The sequence below is a fragment of the Meriones unguiculatus genome, chromosome 16 (genome assembly GCF_030254825.1).
Source record: "Meriones unguiculatus strain TT.TT164.6M chromosome 16, Bangor_MerUng_6.1, whole genome shotgun sequence".
NCBI classification, from domain to species: domain Eukaryota; kingdom Metazoa; phylum Chordata; class Mammalia; order Rodentia; family Muridae; genus Meriones; species Meriones unguiculatus.
The window spans coordinates 56,477,374-56,493,033 of NC_083363.1; the positions used below are offsets into that span (position 1 = coordinate 56,477,374).

Sequence of the window (15,660 nt, forward strand, 5' to 3'; positions counted from 1 at the left end):
GTGAAGTTTGCATTTGCTCTGGGGTGGGTGGAGCCCACAGGTCCAGGCTGGCCGGGATTTGGTGAGTGCTGCTAGGGCTCGTCAGATGAGGCTGCTCCGCAGGTGAGGGAATCTGCAGATCTTGCCTTGCTCAGTGCTCCCTGAAGGTGAGAAGCCAGAGCTAGGTGTTTGGGCGGAGAGAGTGGGTATGTTTAAATTTCATCCATTTAATTTCCTCAGTGTTCCTTACTTGTCTTCTTTCAATTAAAATTTTATCGTAGTATTGTAAAGAACATGAAAATGAAAAAAAAAAATCGTAACCCCGAATTAACAGACCCAAGGTCTGTATACCTCAAGGAACTTCTGTGTGGCTAGGATAGCCATTCTGAAGCCGCAGCGCTTCACGTTCGATTTCATGCTTTCACCATCAAGCATCTTTTCAATTCACTTCTCCATCACCAGAACCTAAAAATCCATGTCAGAGTGGAAGCTAGAAAGACAATTAGCTCTATACTTTCTGTCATGACTCCAGTGTCCTTTGCCTGCATTCGTCCTTCCTGACCCCTGGTGCCCTGTCTTGTTCTTTTTTTTTTTTTTTTTCTTTTTTAAAGATTTATTTATTTATTATTGGTAGAGCGTTCTGCCTGCTTGTATGCCTGCGGACCAGAACAGGGCACCAGATCTCATTTTAGATGGTTGAGAGCCACCATGTGTTTGCTGGGAATTGAACTCAGGACCTTTGGAAAAGCAGCCAGTGCTCTTAACGTCTGAGCCATCTCTCCAGCCCTTGCTCTCCTTTCTGTGTGGCATGCTGTACACACATGCACATGTGTTTCCTTATCTGCTTACATACTGTAGGCTAGGCTCCACACGAGGGGGAACTGGTGCTTTTATCCTTCTGAGATTGTATGACTGTACAGTCTGAGTCCTTCCGTCTTTCTGCAATTTCCTTATTCCATGTCATATAAGTACCAAATCTCATCTCCCCTCATCTGGTTATAGGAAACTATAATTCTACCCTGCTATAGGCTATCCTCCTGAAGTAAATAAAAGAATATTAGTTTCAGATGTTTCCTTTAGCTGCATGCGAGCAAGCTGACGAATACCGTGACATCATCTGTGCTCCGTCCCACCCAGGTGTAACTCTGCGCACTATGTCATTAATCAAAAGATCTTTTTCTCTTTTCCTTTCTTTAGATAAAGACAATGTTGCCTGGTGAACACCAGCAGGTTCTCAGTAACCTCCAGTCTCGTTTGGAAGATTTTCTGGAGGATAGCCAGGAATCCCAAATATTTTCAGGCTCGGATGTAGCTCAGCTAGAAAAGGAAGTGAATGTGTGTAGGAGGTTTTACCAAGAACTTCTCAAGTCTGCAGAGAGAGGTAAAGTGTGCGGTGCCTGTTTGTGTTCCCTGCGGGAGGTTCCCCTAGGATTGGCCTCCTCCGTCCTGGGTATATTGCATCAGTCGACTAAGATACATGAGCAAGATCAGTGAACATTATAGACGTGTTTGTGCGGGGACTGTCCCGCAGGAGCTTATGACTTCATGCGTGAAGCCCCGAGTTCAATCCCAGAGCCACCAGTAACAAACAAAACTCGTGAGGGAAGAAGATGCTACAAGAGTTCCCTCCTTTCTGAACAGGGAGGTTGCTAAGGAGCCAGCCACAGAATGGGACAGATGAGGAGCTCCCGCCACACCTGCGTAAAGCGCGTTTGCCCTTCCTTACAGGGCAACACTCAGGGTGAGGGCCCTTAGCGATCGCCAAAGATTGGAGTATTTTCTTATGCTCAGTTTTACCCAGGAGTTAAAGCAACCCTGCTTTATTTAGTTAAGTTTATTCAATAAAAATCTCAGTCTTCACTCTTCATACTATTTAGAAACAAATGATCTTATTAGTAATAGTTTGTGTTTTGAAATCTTAAAACATTAACACATTATTACATTTTTGGTTGTAAGCCTCTAAGGGCTGAGCCATCTCTCCAGCCCCACTACACATTCTTTAACTGCTTTTTGCTTTTGAATTTTTGATTAATTTAATGGCTAATTTATGGCATGTAATTCATATTTGTGTCATATGGAACTGTAGTGTATTACTTCCTCTGCATGTTTCAATGGTAAGTTAGTATTTTAAATGGCCTCAAGGAAATTAGTGCTTTTTAAGTTTTAACATTCATGCTTTAAGGTTTCCGTTTTAAGGTTATGTCTTTAGGTCCTGTGCTGTCAGGAACCTCTGGTTTGCTGACAGTAAGAGCTGCTGTAGTGAAACTTGGACAAGGGCTTCCTGGGGAGGAGGGGTCTCTCGCTGAGCATGGCGTTACCTTCACAGAGGAACAGGAGGAGTCCGCATACAATCTTTACATCTCGGAAGTGCGCAACATCCGGCTTCGGTTGGAGAGCTGTGAGGACCGCCTAATTCGGCAGATCCGGACTCCCCTGGAAAGAGATGATCTCCACGAAAGCATGTTCAGAATCACAGAGCAGGAGGTAGGAGTTACGTGAGTGTTGAAACAAAACCAGGGACCTGATCTCCTGCACGCTCACCGTGGCTTCAGTTCCTCGCTGAGGTCCGCTTGTCATGTGTTGCCTGATGTGGACTAAGGTCCTGCAACTCAGGTCGGCCTCTGACTTAGGAATCGCAGAGGCAGGTGCCCTCCCAGCCCGTGAGAGCCATTATCCGTGTCAAGGGCCTGAACCATAAAGACATTGCTGATTGTAAAGCTGGAATGAGTGCTTCTGTTTACTTGGTAAAGAAAAAGTTACACAGATACTTATGTCGCTAGTAAAATGTAAAGTGTGTTTGTACCTGCTCTAAGAAACCTGCACACTTGTTTTCTGTACTAGAAACTGAAGAAAGAGCTGGAGCGGCTTAAAGATGACTTGGCCACCATCACAAATAAGTGTGAAGAGTTCTTCAGTCAAGCAGCAGACTCCCCGTCTGTTCCTACCCTGCGATCGGAGCTCAGTGTGGTCATTCAGAGCATGAGTCAGATCTACTCTATGTCTTCCACGTACATAGAGAAGTATGTCAGCGTCACACCATCCCCGCTCTAATTGGTTTTGGTGAACTGTGGGCTTATGTTAGGAAACTGGATTGGTGATGTTTCCCCATGTGGAGGGGGGTGTCCTCAGAGATTACTGTCGTCTCCTTTTGTAGTCTTCAGCGTTTCCCCGCTCATACTTGGCATAACCTAAGAACTGTCTTCTTTGGGAATCTGTGTAAATAGCACCTGGGGTGGGACATAGGGTGGGGTCCAGCAGGAAAAGAGCCAACTGAATCCAGACTTACAGGAGGCCAGTCAGTGTTGCCATGTCTTGAGTTATAATGGTGCTTTAGTATGACTGTATTTTGTACAGTATGCAAAAAGGGGGACATTAAACAGCATGGTTTAGTATTTATCTCTCTTTAAAGGTTAAAAACAGTTAATTTGGTTCTAAAAAACACTCAAGCTGCAGAAGCCCTTGTCAAACTGTATGAAACCAAACTGTGTGAAGAGGAAGCCGTTATAGCTGACAAGAATAATATTGAAAATTTAATGAGTACCTTAAAGGTAAGAGCATCATGTCTGGGACATGTCCCAACGTCATATTTCTAATTATTTCTCCAGCACAGAGCTCAAGCTGCAAACATCCAGCACTAAGTAAACTGATGTAGAATGTGTTTCTGATTGTGCTCTATCTCCATTTCATATTTCTACAACTTCCTATAAATGACTACAGTCAATCATTTTAGTATAAGTTACTGTTCTGCTGCTATAAAGAGACAGTATGACCAAGGCCATTTATAAAAGAAAGCTTTTGACTAGGGGCTTGCTTACAGCTTCTGAGGGTGAGTACATGATCATCGTGGTGAGGAACATGGCAGCAGACAGGCATGACACTACCTGAGAGCTTATGTTTAACCCACAAGCCCAAGGTTTTTGGCAAGGTTTTTGAAACCTCAAATCCCTACCTCCAGTGACATACTTCTTCCAACAAAGCCACACCTCCTAATCCTTCCCAAATAGTCTCAACAGCTGGGGACCAAGCATTCATACGCATGTGCCTGTGGGGCCATTGTTATTCAAACCATCACAGAGGTGTTCTTGTTTGAGATTTGAACCTTTTGACAGTAATTTTTCCTAGTGGATTCATATTGACAGCCAGATAAATTGGTACCAGAAGTTAAATTTCTTATAGTAGATTCTTTTGCTTATAAGGGGCAGTTATATTAAAATATCAAAGAAGTAAGTAGAGGGATATTTTTGTTAAGTTTTTTTTGTTTTTTGTTGTTTTTTTTTGTAATTTTATGTGTATGAATGTCTCTCTTGCATGTATTTCTGTGCACCAAGTCTGTGTATAGTATTGGTTGGGGCCAGAAAAGAGCATGGGATCATGTGGAACTGGAGTTTCGATGGTTGTGAACTACCGTGTGGCTGCTGGGAATAGAGCCTGGGTCTTCTGGAAGAGCAGCCAGTGATCTTAAACACTCAGCCATCTCTCCAGCCCCAGAAGTTATTTTTAAGAAAGAAAAAGGATTTATCATTGAACTCTATGGTTTTTTATTTTAAAAATAATGCTGTGTCTGTCTATGTGTGTTCATGTCTCTGTGCACATGTATATGTCACTCACATGCCATGTGCATGCATGATTGTGGAAGTCAGAAGAGACTTTACAGGATTCAGTTCTCTCCTTCCACTGTATAGATTTTGGGGATCAAACTCAGCTCATGCTCATAAAACAAAGCACCCTGAACCCCTGAGCCATCTCACTGTCCGTGTATCTGTATTTCTGTATGAAAAGCACTTGGCAAGGCTGTTGCAAAAGCATTGACTATCTCTCAATTGTCTCAATGCCTGTATTAATTTTTAAACAATGGAATTAAAAGCATTTATAAACAATGAAAAGGGCTTTTATTGGGGCAATTGCCTTCCTTAAAGGATATACTTAGTTTTATTGACACATGAATTCTACTAGGCTGGATTTTATAAGCATTTTTTTAGATTTTATAATCTTTAATTGAAAAATACAAATTTAGAATGCTTGTTTTATTTATGTGTGTCTATGCATTTCTCTGAACTGTCAGCCCTTCCCCTCTCGGATTGCTTTTCCTCCAGTAAGTGACATACAGTGTCTCTCACAGTAAAATGTAATTTTTTTCAGAGATAAGCACAATTAGATAATAGTCATAACATTACACCTGATACATTTTCAATACGATAGGCTTTTCCTTACCTAGTTGTGTGTCCCACAATGATGAATAAATTGTAACATGACGTAAATAATGTGTTTTCTGTATAACATGTTGATAAATTTTTATGATGCTCACTGAGTCATGTATTTTAGCAATGGCGGTCAGAAGTAGATGAAAAGAGAGAGGTGTTTCATGCACTGGAGGACGAGCTGCAGAAGGCAAAAGCCATCAGTGATGAGATGTTTAAGACACACAAAGAACGGGACCTTGACTGTGACTGGCACAAGGAGAAAGCAGACCAGCTGGTGGAGAGGTGGCAGAGTGTTCACATGCAGATCGACAACAGGTGGGCCCCTCCTGCTCGGCGGACATGGAGGCTGGGCACCCTCTGTGTACAGACACCAGGCTGCAAGTGACCTTCCAGAGCTAATGTGTTAACTGCAGGGTTGTTCCCTCATTACATTGCTTTCCTACATATTCTCTTCAACAAAACGTGTAACTTGAAAGAAACATTTTCTCTTCTTTTTATTTCAGATTTTGTTTTGTTTTTTTTTGTTTGTTTGTTTGTTTTGTTTTTATGTGTATGGGCATTTTACCTGAATGTGTGCATGCCTGTATTCTACATGCAAGTCTGGTGCCTGAAGGGATAGAAAGAAGACATTGGATCCCTTGAAACTAGAGTTATAGACAGTTGTGAGCTTCTGTGTGGGTGCTGGAAATCAAGCCTAAGTCATCTGAAAGAGCAGCCAGTGCCCTTAGCCTCTGAGCTATGTGTCTGCCTCCAGAAAAAATAACATTCTCCTCTGTGTATAATTAAAAATGCTGATCTAGCCTGGTATTTGTATAATCTGTTTTTTTTTTTTTTAAATAATAATGTAATGCTCTAAAAGCTATTACTAACTTACAATGTTCAAACAATGGTGAGTTAACAAAATAAATCATAACCTTATTTCTTGGGCTATACATGGCAATCTTTGTTGGACCTACGAGAAATTAAGAAATTGAAATAACCTGTTGTTCATTTTCATTGATATTGAAAGTCTATAGGAATCATTTGTTCCATGAGAATTAAAAACGCAAAAGAAAATGGAATTGATTTAGGCTTCATCTTAAAGAAATAAGTAGTGGCCTTATTTGTATATGTATGTAAATATAAATTAAATGCTTTCATGATATAGTTGCACTCAAGAAATGAAGTTACATTCATATGTATTATTTTTTTGGAAAACACATGATGAATTTGTTTAATGTGCTGATTTTTAAAATTATAGAAAAGGGCATTTAATTTCAGTTCCTGGAAGATATTCTCTGAGACCATGTTGAACCGTCCATCTAATAAATAAATAATACAGGTGAACTGTTTATTTGAGGCAGTCAGCAGCTGTGTCGATTGATTATAATGATGGTTAATTGACTGCTCTTTCAGCTTCAGTCTTAGTGCCGTAGTAAAACAGCACCAATATAAACATCAGCTCCAGGAACAGACAGCCTCTGTCCACCCTGACGCTGTGCGGGTGCTGCAGGAATCACGCCTTAGGCCACTGCCGGGCGCTGCCCCATTGTGCTTAGTGGCTCTTGGGTCTTATTTCGTCCTCCTCTTCCTTGACCCTTCACTCATGTGCTGGAACCTGACTGTACCGTTGCTGTTCTCGCAGGCTGCGGGACTTAGAAGGAATTGGGAAGTCGCTGAAGTGCTACAGAGATTCCTATCACCCTCTAGATGACTGGATTCAGCAAATTGAAACTACCCAGAGAAAGATTCAGGAAAACCAGCCAGAAAACAGCAAAGCCCTAGCCCTACAGCTGAATCAACAGAAGGTACACAAAGGAAATGCTTAAACCGATGCTGGCTGAGGTTGGGTGGTCATGAGCCTCACCTTTCTCTCCTGTGTTGGAAGAACAGGCAATCACTTAGACAACCAAGAGGAGTAATAATGTGTATGAGAATTCTCTACCCCACACCTTCCTTCACTGAGTTTTACTCCCTAGCAGTCATTTTTGGAAGCCTAGATGGCGAACAGTGTGTTGGGGAGTTGTCACCCCCCTCATCTTCATGGGCTACGTAGGCTGGCTCTGAGTTTTCTTGGCAGTGCACTGGCAATAGTCCTGTGCTTGTTGAGTTAATGACCATGGCCTAAGGTAGTATGTCGGCTCCCAGCTGGCCACATTGGGGGGAAGCCGAATGTTTGAAGGTTTTTGCTTCATCGCTAGGACCCAGTGATTTCTAACTCTGGTCTCATCTGGAGTGGGTAGAAGGACGGACACCAAGTCTGCTCTGCGTAATTCTTGTTTCTGCTTTGAAAGCCTCACGGAGGTAGATGAGTCTTATTCCGGGAGTTTGTTATTTAGCCCTAAATCCAGGCACACGTAAGACGTACAGCCCTGGGTGGTGTGGATGGTCTTCACTCCTGAGCACGCGGTGGGCTGGTGTCCAGCTCCTGACTCTTTCCCTCTGAACTGTGTCTACAGATGCTGGTGTCTGAAATAGAGGTGAAGCAGAGCAGAATGGACGAATGTCAGAAATATGCAGAGCAGTACTCAGCGGCGGTAAAGGTGAGAGGTCACATACCTTAGGCAGATTTCCTATTCAGCTATTTCATGCTCTTTTTTTAAAGCGATTTAGGTCATTTCATTCTGTTTAGAAGGAGAAAATTCTCATTTGATCCTTTTTTGTACTTACTAATAATTCTTTGTGAAATGATCCAGGTAATGGCCCTGTGGCTGGTTCATTTCCTCTATCTCTGTGAATGCGTGAAAATGTACACACACTCCAGACACATAGCCCTGAAACTTGTTTCTTATTGCTTTCCTTTTTTTTTTTTTAATTTCAAATTGAGAGAACATTTAACTTTTACTTAAAGTCGCTGTCATATTTTTGTAAGACAACATTGATTCTTCCTTAGCTTCCCTGCTGCACAGCTCTGGGGTTGGTGTGGAGTAAGTCGAGGCCACCGAGAGTATTCTACAGCAAACGTTTTTACAGTCAATGTTCATGTCTCTGCTTATGTCACTGCCTTCCAAGTATCTCTAGAATCAAATAGATTTTTTTTTTTTAATTTAGCTTTCAAGCCAGGCAGTGGTGACACACTCCTGTGATCTCGGCACTCAGGAGGCAGAGTAGGCAAATCTCTCTGCATTCAAGGGCCTGGTCTACAGAGCGAGCTCCATGACAGCTATGCAGAGGAAGCTTGTCTCAAACAACAACAAGATGTAGTTTTCGTTTTTTAAAAATTATTTCAGTGAACTAGTTACCAGTTTTCTGGGGTCAGTCACTATGGAATGAAGCTTTCAGGCTTTGCTTTAATTAATTGTATCCTATTGACTTTTATGCAGGACTATGAATTGCAAACAATGACCTACAGGGCCATGGTCGATTCACAGCAGAAGTCGCCAGTGAAACGGCGGCGGATACAGAGCTCAGCAGACCTCATTATTCAAGAGGTAACAAATAGAGAAGAGCAGAAAACAGGCAGAAAAGAGAGAAACAACATTCTTTAAAGTTTCAACTTTTATCATGTTAAAACATACCTAATATAAAATTGGCCATTTTCATTATTTTTAAATGATTTAATGGAATTTTATTGTATCACAATTTTGTGCGTATCTATTCACCTCTAGTTCTTATTTTTTCAATCACCCCCGACAGAAAGTGCCATACCACTACATTTTATTAAGTCTCTTTAAAAACACTTTTAAAATCAAGATAACTTACCAATACAGAAAAGAATGTTCTTCATGGTTAAACTTAGAAGGAAGTTATGACTTAGTGTGGCGTACAGGCGGGCAGCCAGTCACTGTTGGATAAACGTGTGCTTTATTTTCCGAAGCCCCGTCGGTAGTGCGGGCCTCTCTCGAGGTTCGCTCCACTCGTGAGGACAGAGATCATGCTCTACCTCTTCTGCCTTGCAGTTCATGGACCTGCGGACTCGCTACACCGCCCTGGTCACCCTGATGACACAGTATGTTAAGTTTGCTGGCGACTCGCTGAAAAGGCTGGAAGAGGAGGAGGTAACCACTAACAGGGAGCGCCCGAGTAACACAAGAACGAGATCTGAGCTGTAACTGCAGTGTCGGGGAAGGCAGAAATAAGCTTCATGGATCTGCATGGCTGACAGCCAGTGTGCAAGTAGTGAATTAGAAGCTTACACTGGAAAAGAGTGAAAGCCTAGACGTTTGTTTGTTTCAGATTCTCCAAAACAAAAGCATTTTAAACTTTACCTCAGGTGGACTGGAATATTGGCGTAGCGTGCTTTAGGTCCAGCCTCCAAAGCAGTTACGTCAGAACCCTAACATGATAGACTTAGTGGTTCTGTCTCAGCGGGAAGAGTCAGCTGGGGGCAGAAATTCCTTCAGCCTCCTGGCAGCTGAGAAGGGACTTCTCCCAAGGGCAGTTGCTGCTCATATGGGGTCTGTAGAGATATATGACACGGATGTGTGTGTGCTGTGCATCTTGAATTAATATGAACTTTTAAAGAATTAAGATTATATTAAGACAAACTTAGTAGTAGATCATTTGTATAAAAGAGTGGACATTTTAAGAATTGATAGGAAGGTAAGTATCATTTTAATGAAGGACTTCTGCAGCTTTGATCCTGAATTTAAAGTTGTGTTGAGAAATAGGAAGAGTAAGAAATTACTTATAAGAATATATTGCATGAAAGCCTGTTGGTTCCATTTGAAAGGATTATTCTGTGCTCTGTTCTTCCGATGGCCTTTCTCTTCCTCATCCCAGAACAGACAAAAATAGTTACAAGAATGCTAAAACGTATAAATGGTAAAATTTGGGACCTGGACATCGCAATTGGACTGTTGAAATTCTACAGGAGTCTCTCTCTACCTGCTATCGTGCTGCCTATGTATTGAAAGAACAAAAGGCTGTCTGAGCCTGTGAGATGGTGTTCACTCTCTTAGCTTCTGAAAATGTGGCTCTTCTATAAACTGTTTTCGTCTGTTCAGTTTCTGCACTAACCCTCTAATAGCTGTTCACACAGCTTTATAACCTCTTCTGTAAGCTTCCTGTATGCCTACAAAAGAGCCCAGAGCACTCAGAACTCTCTCAGTAAATATAATACACTTTTTCATGGTGAGAGAATTTTCTTATTTTCACTATATTTTGAGAGATATTATTCCATTTTAAATGGTGAACATGTCTCTTAAGTCTTATATGTAGTTGTTAAACATGAAGTCACTTAATTTATTTTCTTTTCTCACAGTATCTATTTAATTATACATATGTGAGCCACTCAATTCAATTCCTACAATAAGATAGAAACAAAGATATTTTCAAAGACTTAAATATGAATTATTACCAAAACATTAAAGATTTATAGTGAATTGAAAATAAAAACAATATAGATTTGAAGACACACAAAGACTGTAATTTAAAATAAAATTCAGTACTCTTCTGTTTAAGGATAATATTAATGGAATGTCCTTTAAAAACATGTAACTTGGCTGGTTGAATGGTGCACGCCTTTTATCCCAGTCTCAGGAGGCAGTCTGATATCTGTGAGTTCAAGGCCAGCCTGGTCTACAGAGCTAGTTCCAGGACAGCCAAGGCTACACAGAGAGACCCTGTCTCAGACAAACAAACAAACAAAATATATGTAACTCAAGTTTTAAACCCAAAAAAGTAGTAGTTCTGAAACATAGTCTTGAAGATCCACAGGAAAATTTGCCTACCGAGCACAATTTGTCATCATGAACCTAAAAGCAAAGATACATGAAACTTTCCGAAGTAACCACACATGTTAGAGAACTAGAACATTGGCTTAGGTCTGTATTTGATGTGGTGAAGAAATTCTGTAGCTGAGGCAAAGGCCCAACTCTGTAAGTTACTGATCCGTCTGCATAGAGCTGAGAGACCTTTTGAGAAAGTGATTTTCATGAGTAAGTTTGAGGTCTACAAGATGAAAAATCAGTAATTGACTTAAATTATTGGAAGTAATTTTAAGCATATATGAAAATTCTAGTTTACCAGAGCACATAGAATTATTAATAAACTACTAAAATGACTTTAATTAAGATTGAAGACTCAGCAATAGATTTTATTTTATTTTTTACTGAGATTAACAGAATCTGACCAAGAAAAAAAGGCTCAAGATAACATGGCAACAGCTAAGCTGTTTCAGAATAAGATTTGATGAGGAACTGGTTCTCAAAAGAATTGTTAAAAATTTAAGTTCTGCATTTTTGTTTTTGAGGCAGTGGCTGTCTGGTTAGCCCAGAACAATGGCCTGGAATTCTACATTCTCCTGTCTCCACCTGAGTACTGGGATTCCAGGTGTGCATCTGTGCCCTGAGAAAATATCCAGAATGTTCTAAAGGTCAACTTTGACACAAAATTGAAAGAAATGCACCATTGAGCATAGCATCTGTGATGGGGTGTGTTTCTCTGTGGCATCAAATTAACAACCGTGGGTAGGTTGATTAAGGAAGCTGAGCTTTGAAGCTCCAAATTATCAGAGACCAGGAAAGTGGGGGAACAAAAAATATTTGTTACAAATTAAATTCTTGAAATTCACATATATTGAAGTTGAAACAAATCCTATCTATAAAGTGATTCCCTTATTCCTACCTTCACTGTTTTCTTATTGCAGTTATTTTTTTAGTTGATACAAAGCTACTACTTTGATACATCCTAATGATATTAACTAAGAGAACTAGAATGTGTTTATCAACTAGTCTAAACATGTAGTGTTTCGGTTAATATTTAGTTTCACAGGCCTCCCAGCTGCTAAAAGGTTTTCTTATATTTATTTGATAAAATGGATATGAATCCCTAGGTATATTTTTTAAACCTTTATATTTCACAAGTATCTTTGTATTTGTGGGGAATCTAAAGGTACTTGAGAAAATGGATTTCAGATGAGGCCCATCAGTGACAACGATGACAAAATCTGTGAGTGCTTGAATCTCATCTCCTTCAAAGCCATCAGAGATAGGAGCTGCCTTTGCATTAGCAATCCTCACTGTCACAGTTGCTATCATAAACAGTGATTTAGAAATGTTAAGGTTTTATGTCGTTCTCCTTTCCCGTGTTAAAAGTATCATTTCTGAATTCAGCTTTCTGTTCTGGTGTTCTGTTTCTTTAATCACAAACATGGAACTGTGAGTATCATGTTTAATTTCCACTGGACTCGCTATTGAAAGCTAAATCTTGTGTTCTTTGGTTCCTGTATGGTGGTGGTGTTCTAAGCTGACAGAACCACATTGTATGTGAGAGCAGAATGGGTATTCATTTCGAGTAAAGCTTAATTCTTACATCCATAAAAGTTTGGGGCCCCACTCATATTCTGGAGAATCCGTTCTTGCTTCAAAACCTCAAGCCAGCTAGTTTTCTACATGCAATGACTCCTGAAGGGCAAAAGGGGTTCTTTGGGAAACCTTCCTTGAGGTTCTCTGTCTCCTCGCTGCTGGATTTCTGAGGCTTCTGCTCTGAAGGTGCTGGTGCTGGTGGCGACTGCTGCTCTGCGTTCCCTTGGTCTTGAGGCTGCACAGTCTATTTCAGTAGAACGGCTTTGACACTGTCAATGTTTCTCGTAGATGAAAAGGTCTCACGAGAGTTCTGAACACGGGGCATATTCAGACCTGCTGCAGCGTCAGAAAGCAACCATGGTTGAGAATAGCAAACTGACAGGAAAGATCAGTGAATTGGAAACAATGGTAGCTGAGCTAAAGAAACAAAAATCTCGGGTAGAGGAGGAGCTTCCAAAAGTTAAGGAGGCTGCGGAGAGTGAGCTGAGGAAGCAGCAGAGGACTGTGGAGGACATCGCCCTGCAGAAGCTGCGGGCGGAGAGCCTGGCGCAGCAGTACCGCCGGGAGCTGGAGAGCAGCGTGCGGGAGAAGGAGGCTGCGGAGCGGGAGCTGGAGCGGGTGCGGCAGCTCACGGCGGAGGCCGAGGCCAGGCGCGCCGCGGTGGAGGAGAGCCTCCGCAAGTCCCGGAGCCAGCTGGAGGAGAACACCGCCACGAGAAGAACGCTGGAAGACCGCCTCCGGAGGAAGGACTCCAGCCTCAGCGACCTGGAGCAGCAGAAGCAGGCCCTAGCGGACCAGCTCCGGCGGAAGCGGAACCACGAGGAGGAGCTCCTGAAGCTGGTGAAGCAGATGGAGCGGGACCTGGCGTTCCAGAAGCAGGAGGCTGAGAAGCAGCTGAAGGAAAAGCAGAAGACTGAGCTGGAAGCGAGAAGAAAAATAACCGAGATTCAGCATTCATGCAGAGATAACATCCCACAGGCCGCATCGTGCAGGCCGGGTCCCCAGAAGGAGCTCGACAGACAGAAAGAGGAGGAGCTTAAGCAGCAGGTGGATGAGCTGACTGTGGCCAACAGAAAGGCGGAGAAGGAGATGAGAGAGCTGAAGTATGAGCTCAGTGCTGTCCAGCTCGAAAAGGCTTCATCTGAGGAAAAGGCTCGGTTGCTCAAAGAGAAACTGGATGAGACGAATAACACGCTCAAGTGCCTCCAGGAGGATCTGGAAAGGAAGGACCAGGTCCAGGAACAGTATTCCCAGCAGCTCAGAGAACTTGGCAGGCAGCTGAACCAAACGACAGACAAAGCTGAAGAGGTCAGGCAGGAAGCTAATGATCTCAGGAAAATAAAGCACAACTATCAGTTGGAATTAGAATCTCTCCATCACGAGAAAGGAAAACTCCAGAGAGAAGTCGACAGAATCACTAGGGTGCACGCACAAGCCGAGAGGAACATTCAGCACTTAAATTCCCAAGCTCAGTCCTCACAGGATGAAAAGGATTCCCCAGATGACAGGCGACGACTCTGTCAGAGAGAATCGGATCATCTAAAAGAAGAGTTTGAGAAGAGCCATGCACAGCTGCTTCAGAATATCCAAGCTGAGAAAGAAAATAACGATAAAATCCAGAAGCTCAATGAAGAGTTGGAGAAGAGCAACGAGTGCGCAGAAATGCTCAAACAAAAGGTGGCTGAGCTCACCAGGCAGAACAGTGACACCAAGCTAATGATGCAGAGAATCCAGGCAGAGTCCAAGAACATAGTTCTTGAGAAGCAAGCCATCCAGCAGCGATGCGAAGTGCTGCAGAAGCAGGCAGACGGCTTTAAAGATCAGCTACGCAACACCAACGAACACTTGCACAAACAGACGAAAACAGAACAGGAGTTCCACAGAAAAATTAAAAGCCTGGAGGACGACCTAGCCCAAAGTCAAAATTTAGTAAGCGAGTTTAAGCAGAAATGTGACCAGCAGAACCTCATCATCCAGACCACGGCAAAGGAAGTGAGGAGCCTGAGTGCCGAGCTCAGTGCTTCCAAAGAGGAGAAGAGACGGGAGGAGCAGAGAGCGCAGCTGCAGCAAGCTCAGGTGCAGGAGCTGAACGACAGGCTGAAAAGGGTGCAGGATGAGCTGCACCTGAAAACCATCGACGAGCAGATGGCCCACAGGAAGATGGTCCTGCTCCAGGAAGAGTCAGATAAATTCAAGCGCTCAGCCGATGAGTTCCGGAAGAAGATGGAAAAGTTAATGGAGGCCAAGGTCATCACCGAGAATGACATCTCGGGCATCAGGCACGACTTTGTGTCTCTCCAGAGAGAAAACTGCCGAGCGCAAGAGAACGCGAAGCTCTGGGAGACAGACATCAGAGAACTGGAACGGCAGCTTCAGTGCTACCGCGAGAAGATGCAGCAGGGGCAACACGGAGAAGCCAACCACTACCAGAAATGCCGCAAACTCGAAGAGGAGCTGATAGCCCAGAGACGGGAGGTCGAGAGCCTCAAGCAAAAAATGGACCAGCGGGTAAAGGAGCACGAGCACCAGTTAGCTTTGCTCCAGTGTGAAATTCAAGAAAAGAGCACGGCCAAAGAGCACACCTTCACACCGGCTTGTGATATGGCAGGGAGAGAGTGCCACCTTGCCGCAGAGACCACCTCTGGGAACCCGGGACACCTAAACCTAGCAGCCAGATCTCCACTGTCGAGATGGACTCGGGAACCACAGCAGGTAGAAGAAAAATGGCAGCACAGGGTTGCGGAACAACTTCCAAAGGAGGTTCAGTTCCGACAGCCAGGGCCTCTGCTGGACAAGGAAGGCAGCCAACCATGCTACTCAGAGTATTTTTCTCAGACCAGCACTGAGCTGCAGATCACTTTTGATGAGAAAAATCCCATTCCAAGACTTTCTGAGGTAGAGAAGATGAGAGACCAAGCCCTGCGTACTTCCAGGCCACCCGTTAGGTACCAAGACGACAGGCTTGAAATGGAATTGGTGACGCTTTTGACACCTTTGGAGGTATACTTTGTTCTGAGGCCTTATTAGCTATAGCATGTCAGGCTTCTTTTATTTCTTTTTTTTTTTCTCTCCAAGACTAGATTTTTAAGTTTTTAAATGCTTAGCTGTGTGTAGTCCTGAGAGGAAAATAATACAGTAATTTTCCAGCAGTTTGGCCACATTTATTCTAAGTTACCACCGATTTGTGAATGCTTGAGATCAGACATAAATGTGCTAGATAAGCTCTTATATCTGTAGGAGTAAATATGCTAACA

General features: G+C 42.8%; 1 protein-coding gene across 21 annotated transcripts in view; it reads left to right on the plus strand.

The window, feature by feature from the left end:
- Dst (dystonin) overlaps window positions 1-15,660 on the plus strand; it is a 405,488-nt gene that overhangs the window by 257,482 nt on the left and 132,346 nt on the right. For 20 of the 21 annotated variants that reach the window (XM_060369832.1, XM_060369829.1, XM_060369837.1 and 17 more), the window contains 9 exons: window positions 1,177-1,360; window positions 2,306-2,463; window positions 2,821-2,999; window positions 3,389-3,527; window positions 5,302-5,495; window positions 6,805-6,967; window positions 7,619-7,702; window positions 8,483-8,590; window positions 9,059-9,157. In XM_060369832.1, the coding sequence (XP_060225815.1) occupies window positions 1,177-1,360; window positions 2,306-2,463; window positions 2,821-2,999; window positions 3,389-3,527; window positions 5,302-5,495; window positions 6,805-6,967; window positions 7,619-7,702; window positions 8,483-8,590; window positions 9,059-9,157 (1,308 nt within the window). Of the gene's footprint in view, window positions 1-1,176; window positions 1,361-2,305; window positions 2,464-2,820; window positions 3,000-3,388; window positions 3,528-5,301; window positions 5,496-6,804; window positions 6,968-7,618; window positions 7,703-8,482; window positions 8,591-9,058; window positions 9,158-12,694; window positions 15,407-15,660 lie in introns of all 21 variants that reach the window. The other variant, XM_021662412.2, reaches the window with a different exon arrangement.